Here is a 15,007-nt window from a genome sequence, read left to right on the forward strand (position 1 = left end):
TTCTAAGACACGACACTAGCTATAGAGGTAAGAGAAATCAGTGTATAGGCGGTGTGATCAAGTGGACAGGATTAATCAAAAGAAGTGACAATTTAGTTTCTATAGTTTCTTTCAATTATGCGTGTGGCCCCTATCATTCCTAACTTTCAGATTTTTATGAAGTTTTCCTATCATGTTTATCCACATCTACGTATAAAAAAGGTAGCTCTTATATATCATCCTACCATTAAAATTATACTACAAACCTCTCTCCGTATCACTCTAAGTTATAGGTCACATTGTCACAATGTGGTCACCAATTGTTCTACTGTTGTGCCTTATTCCTCCTGTGTTCTTGCTATTCTTCTTCCAATACCGTAGAACCTTCAAGAACTCAAACCTTCCACCAGGTCCTAGAGGCCTTCCCATAATAGGGAATCTCCATCAGCTAGATAGCTCGAATCTTCATCTTCAGCTATGGAAACTCTCAAAGAAGTATGGCCCTATATTTTCCCTTCAACTAGGTTTAAGGCCCGCCATAGTGATTTCCTCATCCAAAGTGGCCAAAGAGGCACTTAAAACCCATGACGTTGAGTTTAGTGGAAGACCAAAATTACTTGGCCAACAGAAACTGTCCTACAATGGAAAAGACATATCATTTTCACCAAATGGTAGTTATTGGAGAGAAATGAGAAAACTTTGTGTTGTCCATGTCCTTAGCTCTAGACGTGTCACGAGCTTTTCCTCAATAATAAATTGTGAGGTTAAGCAGATGATAAAGAAAATATCTAGGCATGCCTCATCTTTAAAGGTTACAAATTTGAATGAAGTGTTGATATCTCTAACTTGCGCTATTATATGTAGAATTGCTTTTGGGAGAAGGTACGAAGATGAAGGAACTGAAAGGAGTAGGTTCCAGGAGCTACTCAATGAGTGTGAGGCCATGTTGAGTATCTTCTTTGTTTCGGATTATGTTCCATTCTTGGGTTGGATTGATAAACTGAGTGGACTGCAAGCACGTCTTGAGAAAAGTTTCAAGGAGTTGGATAAGTTTTCCCAAGAGGTCATTGAGGAACACATGGATCCCAACAGAAGGACTTCAAAGGAAGAGGATATAATTGATGTCTTACTTCAACTGAAGAAGCAGCGTTCGTTTTCAACAGACCTCACTATTGATCACATCAAAGCGGTGTTCATGGTTTGAATCTCTCTTCTATACTTTTCATTCAATTTATCAATTGAAATAACAAAATCACATTTGAAAGAAAAAAGCACGTCTTACTCAGGGAAGACAAAAAAATATACTTATCCATGATTCATCTAGTTCCTCCAAATAAAATTCAATCCAATCTATGTACTTGTTTTTTTTTTTTTTAAAAAAAAAACTTATTAACTATTATTTTTATATATAACACTCAGTTAAAGAATTAAAAGGTTTATTTATTTATTGGAATACATTTAACACTCACAATAAAACAATTTTTCACATTCAATTAAAAAAATATTTTATTCCTTAACAAGTTTCATGAGACATTGATTAATATTTATCTTACGAAAAATATTTGGATTAGATTAGATGAGTCATATAATCAAATTGATGGATATCAATTCAACCGGGCAAAATGGCATGCCTCATGCATTTCATATGGTCGATCTCATCTAATAAAATAAAAAAATTGTTATTGTGCTTAGTTGTTGATGTACTAACGACTTATTCCCTTCTACAGGACTTGCTTATAGCAGCAACGGATCCCACTGCAGCAACAACAGTTTGGGCTATGACCGAACTAGTAAGACACCCAAGGGTAATGAAGAAAGTTCAAGAAGAAATTAGAAACCTAGGAGGTAAGAAAGATTTCTTAGAAGAAAATGACATTCAGAAGTTTCCCTATTTCAAGGCAGTGATAAAAGAGACATTGAGATTATACCCACCAGTGCCACTCCTTTTGCCAAAAGAGACAAATGAAAATTGCATTATAGATGGTTATGAAATTGCAGCCAAGACATTAGTATATGTGAATGCTTTGGCTATTCAAAGAGACCCTGAAATATGGGAAGACCCAGAAGAATTTTTGCCTGAGAGGTTCTTATACAGCACTATAGATTTTCGAGGGCAAGATTTTGAGTTAATTCCATTTGGTGCTGGTCGTAGAAGTTGCCCGGGCATGCTTATGGCAACTGCCTCATTGGATCTTATACTTGCTAATCTTCTTTATTTATTTGATTGGGAATTGCCAGCAGGGATGAAAAAGGAAGACATCGATACTGAAGTCTTGCCAGGACTTGTCCAGTATAAGAAGAATCCTCTTTGTATTTTGGCCAAATGTCACATGTAAAAGTCTGTTAAAATTGTATTCTATAATCTATATAATTTTGGGTACAGAATCTATAATCTTCATTTATATATATAATAAAGGAAATCAAGTGGTCTTTAATGGGGTTGTTGCAGATGGGCCTTTGGTTTTGCTATCTATTCAGCGATTGTCATGGTCCTGGATACTCTCTAATTCCAATATTTGTAGTACGTGGTATTACTTTGCCAGTTGGTGCAATGATCCTTCTGTTGTTCTGAGGACTTTAGTTTCCTCTTGATGCAATTTTTGTTGTTCCTATGGGTCATATTTTGTGTTCAGGTTAATAATATTTGATTTGCCTTTCAAAAAAATATATATATAATAAAGAAAATATTTCTTTAGGTTTTCACAATTTAAATTATGTTACTTTTTAACCATTGTTTTAAAAAAAACTTTACTTTTTAACTGTTTTCAGAATTCTCTACAACTCTAATAAATTCTCAATTTCAAATAAACCATATTAAACTTTAAAAAGTTAAAATCTTTTAAAAGATCAAATTTATGTCTTTCTAGAAAAATAAAAAAAATGCAGGCACACGATAATGCCGGTGTTTTCAACATAGTGTTTCCTTTCACATATTCAAAGGCTATCGTGGATCTGGTTTAGACACAAAGGTCGGAAAGTGCTCTTCGTGGTTGAAAAATCATCTACTTTATCTGCATGTTTTCCTTGTTTCTCTTTAACGATATTGAAAAATAATAATTTGTTTGTATAATTTGTTGTTTTTCTTCTCTTATAATATGAGTCTTTTGTAATTAATTGAATGTTACTTTTCTAACTGTGTGAGCAATTTTTATACAAGTCTTTTATGTTATATTGCTTTAGAGATACGTATATGGAACTGTGACTTGAATACCATGAATGCCAAATTATTTTGGTTGAGGGGGTTTTGCTGAAAATAATTTGCAGACAGAAAAGGGGGACTAATGATCGTGATTCGTGAGTTTGGATTCAAATGATACATGTTTTATTATTTGAATTTGTTAGAAATTCCTCTGTTAATGCTATGTATTGTTGTGGTGGGAATCAATCTGTTGAATCTAGCTTAAGGTTAACTTAGAAGAGAGACTTTGAGCAAAACTAAGATTAAAACGCATAATTTGGATAGACTTTAGGAATGGAGTTGTATTGGCTATGTGAACTGTTTGAGAATCCCAATTGAAATGCCCAGATGCTCAGTGAGTGTTCCTAAGGAATTAGAATTCTGTGTTTGCCTACTAGGACACTTTGATGTATACATGAAGCAATTCCTCAGGATTTCTCACCCTTACACCATACCACCATGTGTGGGAGATATACTCTTAGGGTGGTGGCGAATCAGCCTATCAAGATGCCAGATAGCACTCATCCTTTAGTGGTAAGCTTATATGCATTGAGATCTTTAGATTATTTTATACTCAAAGAAAAATTAATAAATTGATAAAAAAAATAATTTCATAAAACTTACCTTATTACTGTTAATATTGAAAAACAAAAATGATACTTAATAGTAATATAAATGAAAAAAATAATTAATATTACATTGAAAAATTAACATTACACTTATTTTGGAATGGAAAAAATATATGTTAGTTGTACTTAATATGATTTATTTATTTGTAGGTGAAGTTTGAGAAGATTACTGAAATACTTTAGGTAATCCTTGATAGGAGGATTGTCATTGAAGGAACTAATGCTTGCAATTAGCATCTCAACAATATAGACACCAAATAGTGTTAGAAAATCAAGGAAATCTATTTTAGTTGGTTGAATAAGACATGTGAGAGTTGTAAATTTTTTTTAGAATTTCCACAAATAAAAAATATAATGTTAGTCAACCAAAGCTAACCCTCCGTAGGTGTTTCGATGATGTTGTCTGCTGTTGATTCTTCGAGACCTCCATTGACGAGAAGTGAATTTAGAAAGATGTGGATTCACCTCTTGTTGCTGGCAACCTAAAATTTGCCTCTATGGCACCAAGTAAAGGCATCATGGTGCTCTCACTTCGTAATCTTTCCTATTACCCAAACTTCAAATTAAGTTTTAAGGAGTTAGAACTCAGAAGACAAAATTGTGTAGAATTGTAAAAGTAAATACAAATTTGAGGGCAAAGAAATTAAAGTAAGAAAACTCTAGAAAAAGGAAAACGTAAAGAACAAAAATAATGTTCTCTCAAAATTGAAGAAGCTGAAATCAGAGTAAGTCTCTTCAATTTTCTCTTTTGGTTTTCTCACAAAATATTAGACGTTGTGAAGTAATGGTAGGTGGAAAGAGAAAGAGGAAGAAATTATTTTATTTGTATTTTTAGAAAATAAAATCACATACTTACCCTTTTAATTACCCTGGTTTAAACAAAATAGTGATGTTTTTTTATCTAACAAAAAAGGTATTGAGTGCTAATAATTTTTAAAATTTAAAAGATTGTGTTGACCATGCCTGACCTTACTAATATTAAAAAAAAATATTAGCATTGGCCTAAGTGGCACTTACTAATACTTTTTAAAAATTTCATCTGATAAAAAAAGTAAAACTTCTCTTCTTTTGAAAAAAGAATATTAAAAGGGTGGTCAATGCTCCCAATAATTTTCTTTCACTTATTGATGATTTTCTTTTCTTTCTTTTTCTGTGTTGTAGGTGGTTTTGGAGGCAATGGATATTGGAAATGGAGATGGACGAGGTGACTATGGCAATTTGAGGTTTGGGGTGGTGTGGCGGGTCTGTGCGGTGGTGGTGGTTTTTTTTTGTTTTTTGTTTTCCTATTGATTGTTTCCTATATATAGAGAATTAGATATCAAGTTGCAACCATTTAAAGGATATTATTGCAACAATAACCAAGTTGTTTCCCACTAAGTGGCATCAGCTACATGAGTTAAACGACATCCCAATGTCTATTATTATGAAATCATGTCTATAGACAAACCATCAACAGTTATATCCTTCTTCATGATTTTTCATTTATAAGTTTTTTCGGTCTGTACCTCGAGCAATAGAACTACTTTCAAAAGAAGAGCACTTGCACTAACAAACAAGCAGTGATATAACGCCTATTAACAGCCTAGCAGAGCCTAACCTGAATATCATCATATTGAACACATGCACTTGAAAAGTTGTACACTTTGGTTTCACTAACCAAAGAAAGCAGATTTCTGTAGTCCGCTTTCCAAAAAGCTACCAAAATTTTCTTAATGGTCTAAATAATATTTCTGTTGAGGATACTAAGATGCACAATAGTATACTCATAACTAATCTGACTGTAACAACCACTCTGATGAGTCATACCATACATAGTCTCACATTTTAGATAGTCAGTCAACAAAGGTGGTATTTTTCTATATATTTCAGTAAAATAAATATGTCTAGATTAGAAAGATCAACCACCAGAATATATCTAAGTTACCTATGTAAAATTTCATCTAAAACATTATGTACTTCATAAAATGTTGCATTTGATTACCAATTAATGAAGAGAGTATGTAAATTGCACCGTGTTTGCAATATAGGATATATAGTGTTATATCTCAGCACCTGGTTTTCGAGTAACCAGGACCTCCAACAACCAAAGGAAGAAGATAAAGCAGAGAAGATAAGGAAATTGGCTAATTCTTTTTTCATACCTTGCTTGTTATTTACATTCTATATTTATAGGCTCCTTCCTAACAGAAAATGATTCTAGAATATTAAGCCTAATGGATTATATTCCTCTTGCCCCCTAGGATCAAACAAGATCAAGCAAGGAATTCCTAAAGGATTCTAGAAGCTGAAGCGGGCTCTGCCTCAAACGTAGTCAGTGAGGTACTTGGGCTTTATGATTCCCCTTTTAGTCTTGATTGCTTCTTGCACCTCTTGCATATCACTTGCTACTCGCACCTCCTGGTTATCACTTATACCACCTGTTGGGTTCTCTGTTTGTGCTTCTACTTGTTCATTCGTATCATCCCCTGGCCCTTCAAAGACCACCTTGTCCCCAAGGTGGTAGTTACTGCAAAGCTGCTCCCAATCCTCCCATGTTGTGTCATCTGGGGAGAGACCATTCCATTGGACCAGGACTTCCCAAGCATCTCCATTCGAATTGCAACGATGGTCCAAGATGGCTAACGGAAAAACCAAAGGTTGATCATTGAGTGTTTCAGCTGGTAGTGGAGTGCCTTCTACGCCCTCGGGTGACCCATGGAAGGGCTTCAACTTGGAACAGTGAAAGACAGGATGAAGTTGTGCTCCCGCTGGTAATTGTAATTTGTAAGCTACTGGGCCGATGCGTTCTAAGACCTTGAAGGGTCCATAGAAGCGTTTAGCTAGCTTTCCTGAAATAACTTGAGCACCTCGTGCCGTCACTTGTCGACGTGGTCATAATTTGAGGAGAACCCAATCTCCTACCTGGTAATTAACGTCCCTTCTCTTACCATCAGCGCGGGATTTCATGGTGGCCTGAACTTTGAGGAGCTTGCTTCGAATGGCCCGAAAGGTGTCGTCCCTGTCAATCAACATCTCTTCCACAGCATCCACCTTTGAAGTTCCAGCCACGTATTCAGCGAAATTAAAAGGCTTGCGACCAAAGGTTATTTCATATGGAGTAGCCCCTGTTCCTGCGTTCCAAGAGATATTGTGGGACCATTCTACCCACAGCAACAACTTTCCCCAGAGGTGTGGTCGGCGATGAACAAACGCTCTCAAGTATTGTTCAATTACACGATTTAGGACCTCTGTCTTACCATCCGTTTGCGGGTGATATGAGGAACTCATACGAAGGAGGGTACCGCTTGCATGAAACAAGTTTTGCCAGAATTTGCTTATAAAAAGAGGATCACGATCAGAAACAAGGCTCCGAGGAATGCCGTGAATCTTTACCACGATATTGATGAATAATGTGGCCGTCATGTGGGATGTATGAGTAGTTGGGAGCATACCAAGGTGTATCCCCTTGGAAAATCGATCAACCACCACCAGGATAGTGGTGTTATCGTGGTATGGTGGTAAGCCGGTGATAAAGTCCAGGGAAAGGTCTTCCCATGGACGAATTGGAACTGGTAAGGGGCATAAAAGGCCAGCTGTCTTGCGTGCTTCATACTTAGTGACTTGGCAGTCAACGCACGTGGCCACGAAGTGTTTGACGTCGTCCCTGAGTCCTGGCCACTGAAAGTTCTCTGAAATTCGAGCTAACGTCTTAGTCACCCCTGCGTGTCCTCCGGTGGGAATCGAGTGGTATTCAGTGAGTAGCGTTTTGATGAGTGGTAACTCCCTAGGTAACCATATTCTACCTGATTGTAACACCAAATCCCTCGAAAGGGAAAATTGGGGATGATCTTGTGGTGTGTCTCGGATGGCCTGTCGTAGTGCCACGTACTCAGAATTCGCGTCCAATTGCCTTCGAAGTTCCTCCATGAAATTCAAAGTGGGCACAGAGAGAATCAGAGACAAGGTGGAAGTGGTCTCTAGTAGTCTTGATAAAGCGTCGACGGCCTGATTATGGTTGTCGGAACGGTAGTGTATCTCATAGTCGTACCCCATCAATCTCGCCAGATACATATGTTGCTCCGGCATCTGAATGGTCTGAGTGAGTAGCTCCTTGAGGCTACGATGATCACTAAGGATGATAAAGTGGTGGCCCAGGAGACACTGTCTCCACTTCTTCACGGCGGTGGTGATGGCGCATAATTCCCGGACGTAGGTGGAAGACCGGAGGAGCTTCGGACTAAATGGTTTACTAAAGAAAGCAATGGGGTGTCTTTGTTGAGAAAGGACTGCCCCCATGCCCACCCCGGAGGCGTTAGTTTCCACGGTGAAGGGTAGCTCAAACTATGGAAGGGCGAGGACCGGAGCTGAAACAAGTGCATGTTTGAGTTGTTCAAAGGCCGATTGAGCTTGGGGGGTCCATTTAAAGGGTTCCACCGTCGTAGCTGCCACCAACAGAGCTGCGATTGTAGCATATCCGCGAATGAACTTGCGGTAAAACCCAGCTAAGCCGAGGAAGCTCCTTACTGCCCTGGTGGATCGTGGCGTCGGCCATTGATGAACTGCGGCGACCTTGGAAGCAACTGGTTCAACGCCACTGGCGGAGACCACATGACCCAAATACTCTACCTGAGTTTGGGCAAAAAAACACTTAGACAACTTTAGAGCAAATTGATTATCAAGAAAAATCTGAAAAGCTGTCTGTAAATGTAACAAGTGGTCCTCGAAGGAAGCGCTATATATAAGTATATCGTCGAAGAAGACGATTATAAAATGGCAGAGGTAAGGTCTGAATATCATATTCATGGTGGCCTGAAAAGATGAGGGGGCGTTGCACAATCCGAATGGCATCACACGAAATTCATAGTGACCGTGATGCGTTTTGAAGGCAGTCTTAAGCACGTCTTCGTCGTTCATACGGATTTGATGGTATCCTTGGAGCAAATCGAGCTTCGAGAAGTATGTAGCTCCCCCCAATTCATCGAGCAACTCGTCGATGGTGGGAATGGGGAACCTGTCCTTCACCGTGACGGCGTTTAAGGCTCGGTAATCTACATAAAAACGCCACGTGTCGTCAGGCTTGCGCACCAGTAATACCGACGAGGAGAAAGGGCTATTGCTGGGTTGAATGAGCCCTTGTTGCAGCATGGAGTCAACTTGGAGCTCAATTTCGTGTTTCTGATAGTGAGGGTAGTGGTACGGCCGGACATTTACAGGTGAGGAGTGTGGAAGAAGGTGAATATGGTGGTCGGTGGTACGAGGGGGTGGTAGGGACTGTGGTTGGTTGAAGAGGAGGTCATAAGAGGCCAGTAGATGTTGAATTTCCGGAGGTAGGGATTGAGGATTGGGTACGGTGGGATTATCAGGAGATAGAGTGATATGGAAGTAAGAGGCGGTGGGTTGGTGGCGGTAGAGGCGGCGAAATTGGTGCTGGGTTAGTGGACCGTTGTCGGATGTATGATCGCCCTTGAGCTCCACCAATTGGTCTTGGTGGAAGAATTGCATGGATAGGGTGTTGTAATTGGTTAACACGGGGCCTAGTGTTTTGAGCCACTGCACGCCTAATATGATGTTGGCGTCAGAGATGGGGAGTATGTACAAGTCGAGGTTGAAGGTGTGGTGCTGAATGCAGATCGCAACATCTTCGCACTCGAGCACTCCAAGTATTGTCCATTCCCAACCTTAATGCGAAGAGGGGACGCAATTTTCCGGCAGGATAAGCTGAGGGCGGTGACCACCTGAGGTTGGACAAAATTATGAGTGGCACCGCCGTCAACCAGGACGGTAACACGGTGGTCGGTGATGGAAGCCAGCAAACGGAGGGCCTTGGGAGCTAAGTGGCCCGATAATGAGTTCAGGCTGATTTGGGCCTGAAGTGGGTTTGGGCTATCGGGTGGGTCAATAGTTGGGGTCGGGTCACCCGGGTCTATATTAGACCATGAAGGGTCCTCTTCCTCAACTACCATGAGAAGAACCCTAGAGGCGCACCTATGCCCTCTGTGGTACTTCTCATCACAGGTGAAGCATAGGCCGCACTCACGGCGGGAGGAGATCTCCTCCAGTGAGAGGCGGCGCACCGGAGCTGGGGGCGGACGGGCCGGTGAAGGTAACAGAGGAGGGAGCATTGTGGAACGTGGCGGAATGGACGATAATGGCGGAGGTGAAGGGCGCGCGGTCATCCTGGTTGCGGAGAGCTTCTCCTCCTGTAGGCTAGCAAGGCTGGCAGCCTGCACCAGCGTGAGAGGCTGGTGGGCTTGCACCTCTCGCCGAATATCGGGGGCTAGACCGGAGACGAAACATACGAGGAGAAATGGAGGCGGCAAGCCGATGATGCGATTGGCCAGCGTCTCGAACTCAGACAGGTAATCCGCCATCGTACTGGTCTGTGTTAGCTTGAATAACATACCGGTAGGGTCGTCGTATTGCGACGGCGCAAATCGGGTTTGCAGAGCCTACAAAAAGGCGGGTCAGGAGGTAAATTGTGCATTGCTCGTCATGTATTGAAACCAAGCCAATGCCCGTCCTTCCATGTAGAAGGAGGCAATGGTGAGGCGGTCTTTGTCCAGAGTATTGTGATACTCAAAGTACTGGTTGATCTTAAAGATCCAACCCAGTGGTTCAGTTCCATCGAAGCGGGGGACCTCTAACTTCATTTTGTGGGTGACTGCAGGTATTGGAGGATGTGGTGGCGGGGATGGATTTGGAAAAGCCGAGGAAGGTGATGTGGGGGAGAGACAATGAAGGATTTCGCCAAGTTTCAGGTTCAGGGAATTCATGGTGTCTCCGAGGCGAGCAAGAACCTCAGTGAGATGTGAAGAAGAATCCGCCATGGAGGCAACGAGAGCACCAAATTGTTATATCTCAGCACCTGGTTTTCGAGGAACTAGGACCTCCAGCAACCAAAGGAAGAAGATAAAGCAGAGAAGATAAGGAAATTGGCTAATTCTTTTTTCATACCTTGCTTGTTATTTACATTCTATATTTATAGGCTCCTTCCTAACAGAAAATGATTCTAGAATATTAAGCCTAACGGATTTTATTCCTCTTGCCCCCTAGGATTAGACAAGATCAAGCAAGGAATTCCTAAAGGATTCTAGAAGCTGAAGCTGGCTCTGCCTCAAATGTAGTCAGTGAGGTACTTGGGCTTTATGATTCTCCTTTTAGTCTTGATTGCTTCCTGCACCTCTTGCATATCACTTGCTACTCGCACCTCCTAGTTATCACATATACCACCTGTTGGGTTCTCTGTTTGTGCTTCTACTTGTTCATTCGTATCATATAGCTACAAAGGTAGCTTAGGAATACCTGAATATGACCTTATTTGTACTTGTTTTATTAATCCATATTGTTTCATGTAGTACCTAACATTTCAGTATGGTATGCAAATAATACTCTCCATTTGCAATATAACAAAGGTAGCATAGGAATACCGGATTCTGAAGCTATGCTACACTAAGTTATGATATTTTAGGTGAATATATCTTGGGTAAATCAGGCACAGTTGATTCTTTAAGTCTAAGTTATTCTACAAACTTATGATAAAATATACCATAATCTGAAGTAGCTATGCTTTACTAATAAGATAAGTCAAATTTACAAAAAGGTATCTTGCAAATTTTGTGAAATGATCAACTGGCTGTAAGTATGATGTGTAACAGTCTTTTGCTAGCAAGAGAATAGCATAGAAGTTACCAATATGGAAGTTACCAATATTGAGTGCCATGGGACCAAGTGGATTTTTGGACAGATAAGGGTGGCAAATATCATATCCATGATAGGGATAGGCTATGATACCATCTTAAATTTCGGCTAAACCTAACTCAACTCCAAAAACTAATTGATTAGATGAAGATTGCTTAAACCTTTATAATCTATCCTTTGTACATATATGTATAAATTAATATCATGAGCAGTTGACAGGTTGTGTCGTTCTATCATAATTTCATGCTGTAAAAATTATTTATCAGTGTCTCTGTACTTTCTAGAAACATTTTCTTTTATACATCTCAGGCATTCTTGAAAATAACTAGTTTACAAATCCCTCTCATAAGAAATATCCAGTTCAAAGCTAGAATATTATTTTGAAGCACCGGTTGCCCTTGGGAAAAATGCTAAATGAACAAAAACAAGAAGAACACCAAAACTGCAAAGGAGAAAGTAAATTTTAAATGACCAGTCTTGAAATTAAATTTATTGGTTTTGAATCCATATAATGGATGCAATTGTCTCCAAAAGCCAAGCTGCACAAAATGAGGACAACGCAAGGTAAAAAATTAACAAATACAACTACAGTACCATTACCTTAAACAACTACATCATCATATATAGTAATGGAAGGTTGAAACAAGGATGCACTTGCTGAACTTAGAAGCACTTACACATACATGTACCTCTTTCCAACAATGATGCACTTGCTGAACTTAGAAGCGCTCAGACATGGGTCCACTCTCCCATTGAGATTTGTGAATTTGACACAACATTGACATGTTAAGAAATAATGAATATTATTAATTACTTAAAAATTGGCAATAAATAAAATAAAAAAAAATCAAAATCATCATATCAACATACATGAGTGTAGTTGTCGAACCTCATATTTGTTGATGCCAATTGGTGTATCATCACGATTGTCCAAATCCTTAGCTTGACAATGACCTTCAAAATGTAAGGCTTGGTCGCACAAAAGACATTTATCCTATCGACGCAACTACCCATTGCGAATACAATGTATTGTCCAAGGGCTTTGGTGCAAACAAAATGAGATAAAGAAATATGTATATTTAATCTCAAATAATTGTCAATAATTGTACAAAATTGTTTATAATGTTTACAATAATCATCAAATGCACCATAGTGGTTTGTCCTATATCATCTAAACCTTTCTAAATAAGATGTCTTTACATTTTACAAAATAGGTTGCCCATTTCTTGCGAATTGTTGTTATGGTCTCCAAGTCTAATAGTGTGTCATCACTAAACCACTACAAAATATGAAATATACAAATTACTCTCGTACATGTAAAATGAATAAAAAGTGATAGTCAACTAATAAGTTAAACTTGTTAAAGTAAATATACCATGGTTCAATCATTCTTTAAACCCCTCGCTTACTATGTTTCACATTCAATGTATGACATAATAGCCACACTCATAGCCTCCATTTTGAACATGGCTCTACATTCAATATGAAAAATAATTGAATATGACAATTACGAACTTACAAAACATCACTAGTCTGAAATAAGGATGCATTAAATGATTAACCTTTACTTTAATCCACTGAGGTGCAGCTTGATCAGTTTTACCATCCACGATAGTCTTTAAAGTCTTCATTGTACTGGTTAGAAAAAAACATCAACGTATATACGAGCATAAAACTATTTATCTATCTAAGTTTACAATACATTAAATGAGTTATAATATAAAACTTAACTTGCTAATTGCAGTTTTGTTATGAATATCAAGTTTCTTACGCAACAAATAGAACCAGACAACAACAATGTTCCTAGGACATAAAACAACTAGCTACCAATGGGCCATGAATTCGACAATAATTAGGTACGTATAATGCATATATTTCTCTTACAACCATTTGCATAAGTTTTACTTACTAATTCAAGTAAGTTCCTAGGTAGACCTCTCGTTGGGATTCCTTCACCCACGTTTCAATGTAATGTTGACATTCAACATATCTATCCTTTGCATTGTGTATGGACTGATGTTCAAGGAATCCCTACATTGAACCATGACCCAAGCTTGAACTCCACTCATCCATAAACCTATTTTGAACATTTGACATGAAAATTGCTAATAATGTATATCATAAGGAATATTAATTATTAGTCAATGATATGAAATTTACTTACATCATCCACAATTGTAGTATAGCTATGTTCAAACATTTGTCACTTGATATTATTTCATTTACATCAAAATATGTTAATAAGAAGGATGCATCTACATTTGGAATCCCAAATTTAGTCCCATCCCACAACAACTCAATAGGCTTCTCGTAACTGTCATATAGGATCCTAATCAATTGACGCAACGGATCATCTGCAACGACATTATTCAACCTTTGAACAGGTTCAACCACTTTGTTTGAAGTAATAGTTGAATCCTATATGGTTAATGAAAAGAAGAATTAAAGTAATGTTAGTAACTAATTGATATCAATCTATGATTGTCTTAATACATGTTAAACAAAATAAAAGTTACCTCGTGTGATACAATTTTCACAAGATTCGTCGGTCATGCAATGAATGTGTGAAGGGTTTTCCTGGCATACTGAATTTCTGAAGTCGAAAAGGGCACTTGAGCTTCACCGTCAAAAACTTTTTTCAACACTAACCCTTACCACATCATCTACATCAGCCACACTATGTATGGTAGACCCCCCCTCCCCTCATATATTTTTCCTAAGGCCACCAGGTGTGTACAATGATCACGTTGCACATACAACCCCATAGTCGGCATCACATGACCAACATGTTCTTCCCCTGATGGATTGTCAGCAGTTTCAACATTGCTCCCCTTTGTGCTCACACATGCACTTAATAATTGTATATCCGCCTCAATTGGGGGTGAGTACTATGATACCCTTTGGAATAACTCAATTTTGATCGCTTCCTTCAACTCTTGCTTCATTTTCTCTAGGCTCCGTTTGTTTTCTGGTTCCAAATCATTCCTCCATTCTTCCTTAAGACTTCCAATAATCTCAGATAGTTGTTGTTGGGGTGATGGATGTAGAGGAACTGCTGGAGCCATGTAATGCCCTTCCATAGTATTGAATGATTGTCATACCAGACCCCACTGCACGAACACGACCTGAGTGCTTCGGTCGCCCAATGACAATATTGAGTATGTCATCATGACCATGGGGAACAAAGGTAATTTGTGTTGTTTGTTCTTGTAAAGAGTCCTATAACGAGCACGACATACACAAACATCAAATGATAAAAATGTTATTATACAAAAAAACATTTTTGAAATTATATGTTAAGCATAAACTCATAATTTTATCAGATATTTCTTGTGCTGCCCGAGATATCATTTGCCCATATCGCTTTGTGCGGGCCAACTTCCATTTCACGTGTCTTCCAATGGGAAATGAAGGGTCCTCAATCAATGGTTCATTCTTCTCAAGACAAATGTTAGTCACTATTTCTCGTGCCGCCTAAGATGTCATCTGCCCATATTAATTATTAGTCATCATTGCCTCCTGTTGTCTTTTCTTCATTTTCTTG

At 38.8% G+C, this 15,007-nt stretch overlaps 1 protein-coding gene across 1 annotated transcript; it reads left to right on the forward strand.

Moving 5' to 3' along the window:
- The first annotated feature begins 211 nt into the window (after window positions 1-211).
- LOC100805576 (cytochrome P450 83B1) lies at window positions 212-2,531 on the forward strand. The gene is made up of 2 exons (XM_003521932.5): window positions 212-1,177; window positions 1,707-2,531. The coding sequence occupies exons 1-2, from the start codon at window positions 287-289 to the stop codon at window positions 2,313-2,315; spliced, it is 1,500 nt and encodes a 499-aa protein (XP_003521980.1). The 5' UTR covers window positions 212-286; the 3' UTR covers window positions 2,316-2,531.
- Window positions 2,532-15,007: the final 12,476 nt, after the last annotated feature.

Source organism: Glycine max, chromosome 3 (genome assembly GCF_000004515.6).
Source record: "Glycine max cultivar Williams 82 chromosome 3, Glycine_max_v4.0, whole genome shotgun sequence".
NCBI classification, from domain to species: domain Eukaryota; kingdom Viridiplantae; phylum Streptophyta; class Magnoliopsida; order Fabales; family Fabaceae; genus Glycine; species Glycine max.

Bases quoted from the DNA above. Each gene is read 5' to 3' on its own strand.
- LOC100805576 (XM_003521932.5), top strand. From the start codon at position 287: ATGTGGTCACCAATTGTTCTACTGTTGTGCCTTATTCCTCCTGTGTTC. The intron at 1,178-1,706 runs GTTTGAATCTCT...TCCCTTCTACAG, and splicing joins ACATCAAAGCGGTGTTCATG to GACTTGCTTATAGCAGCAAC.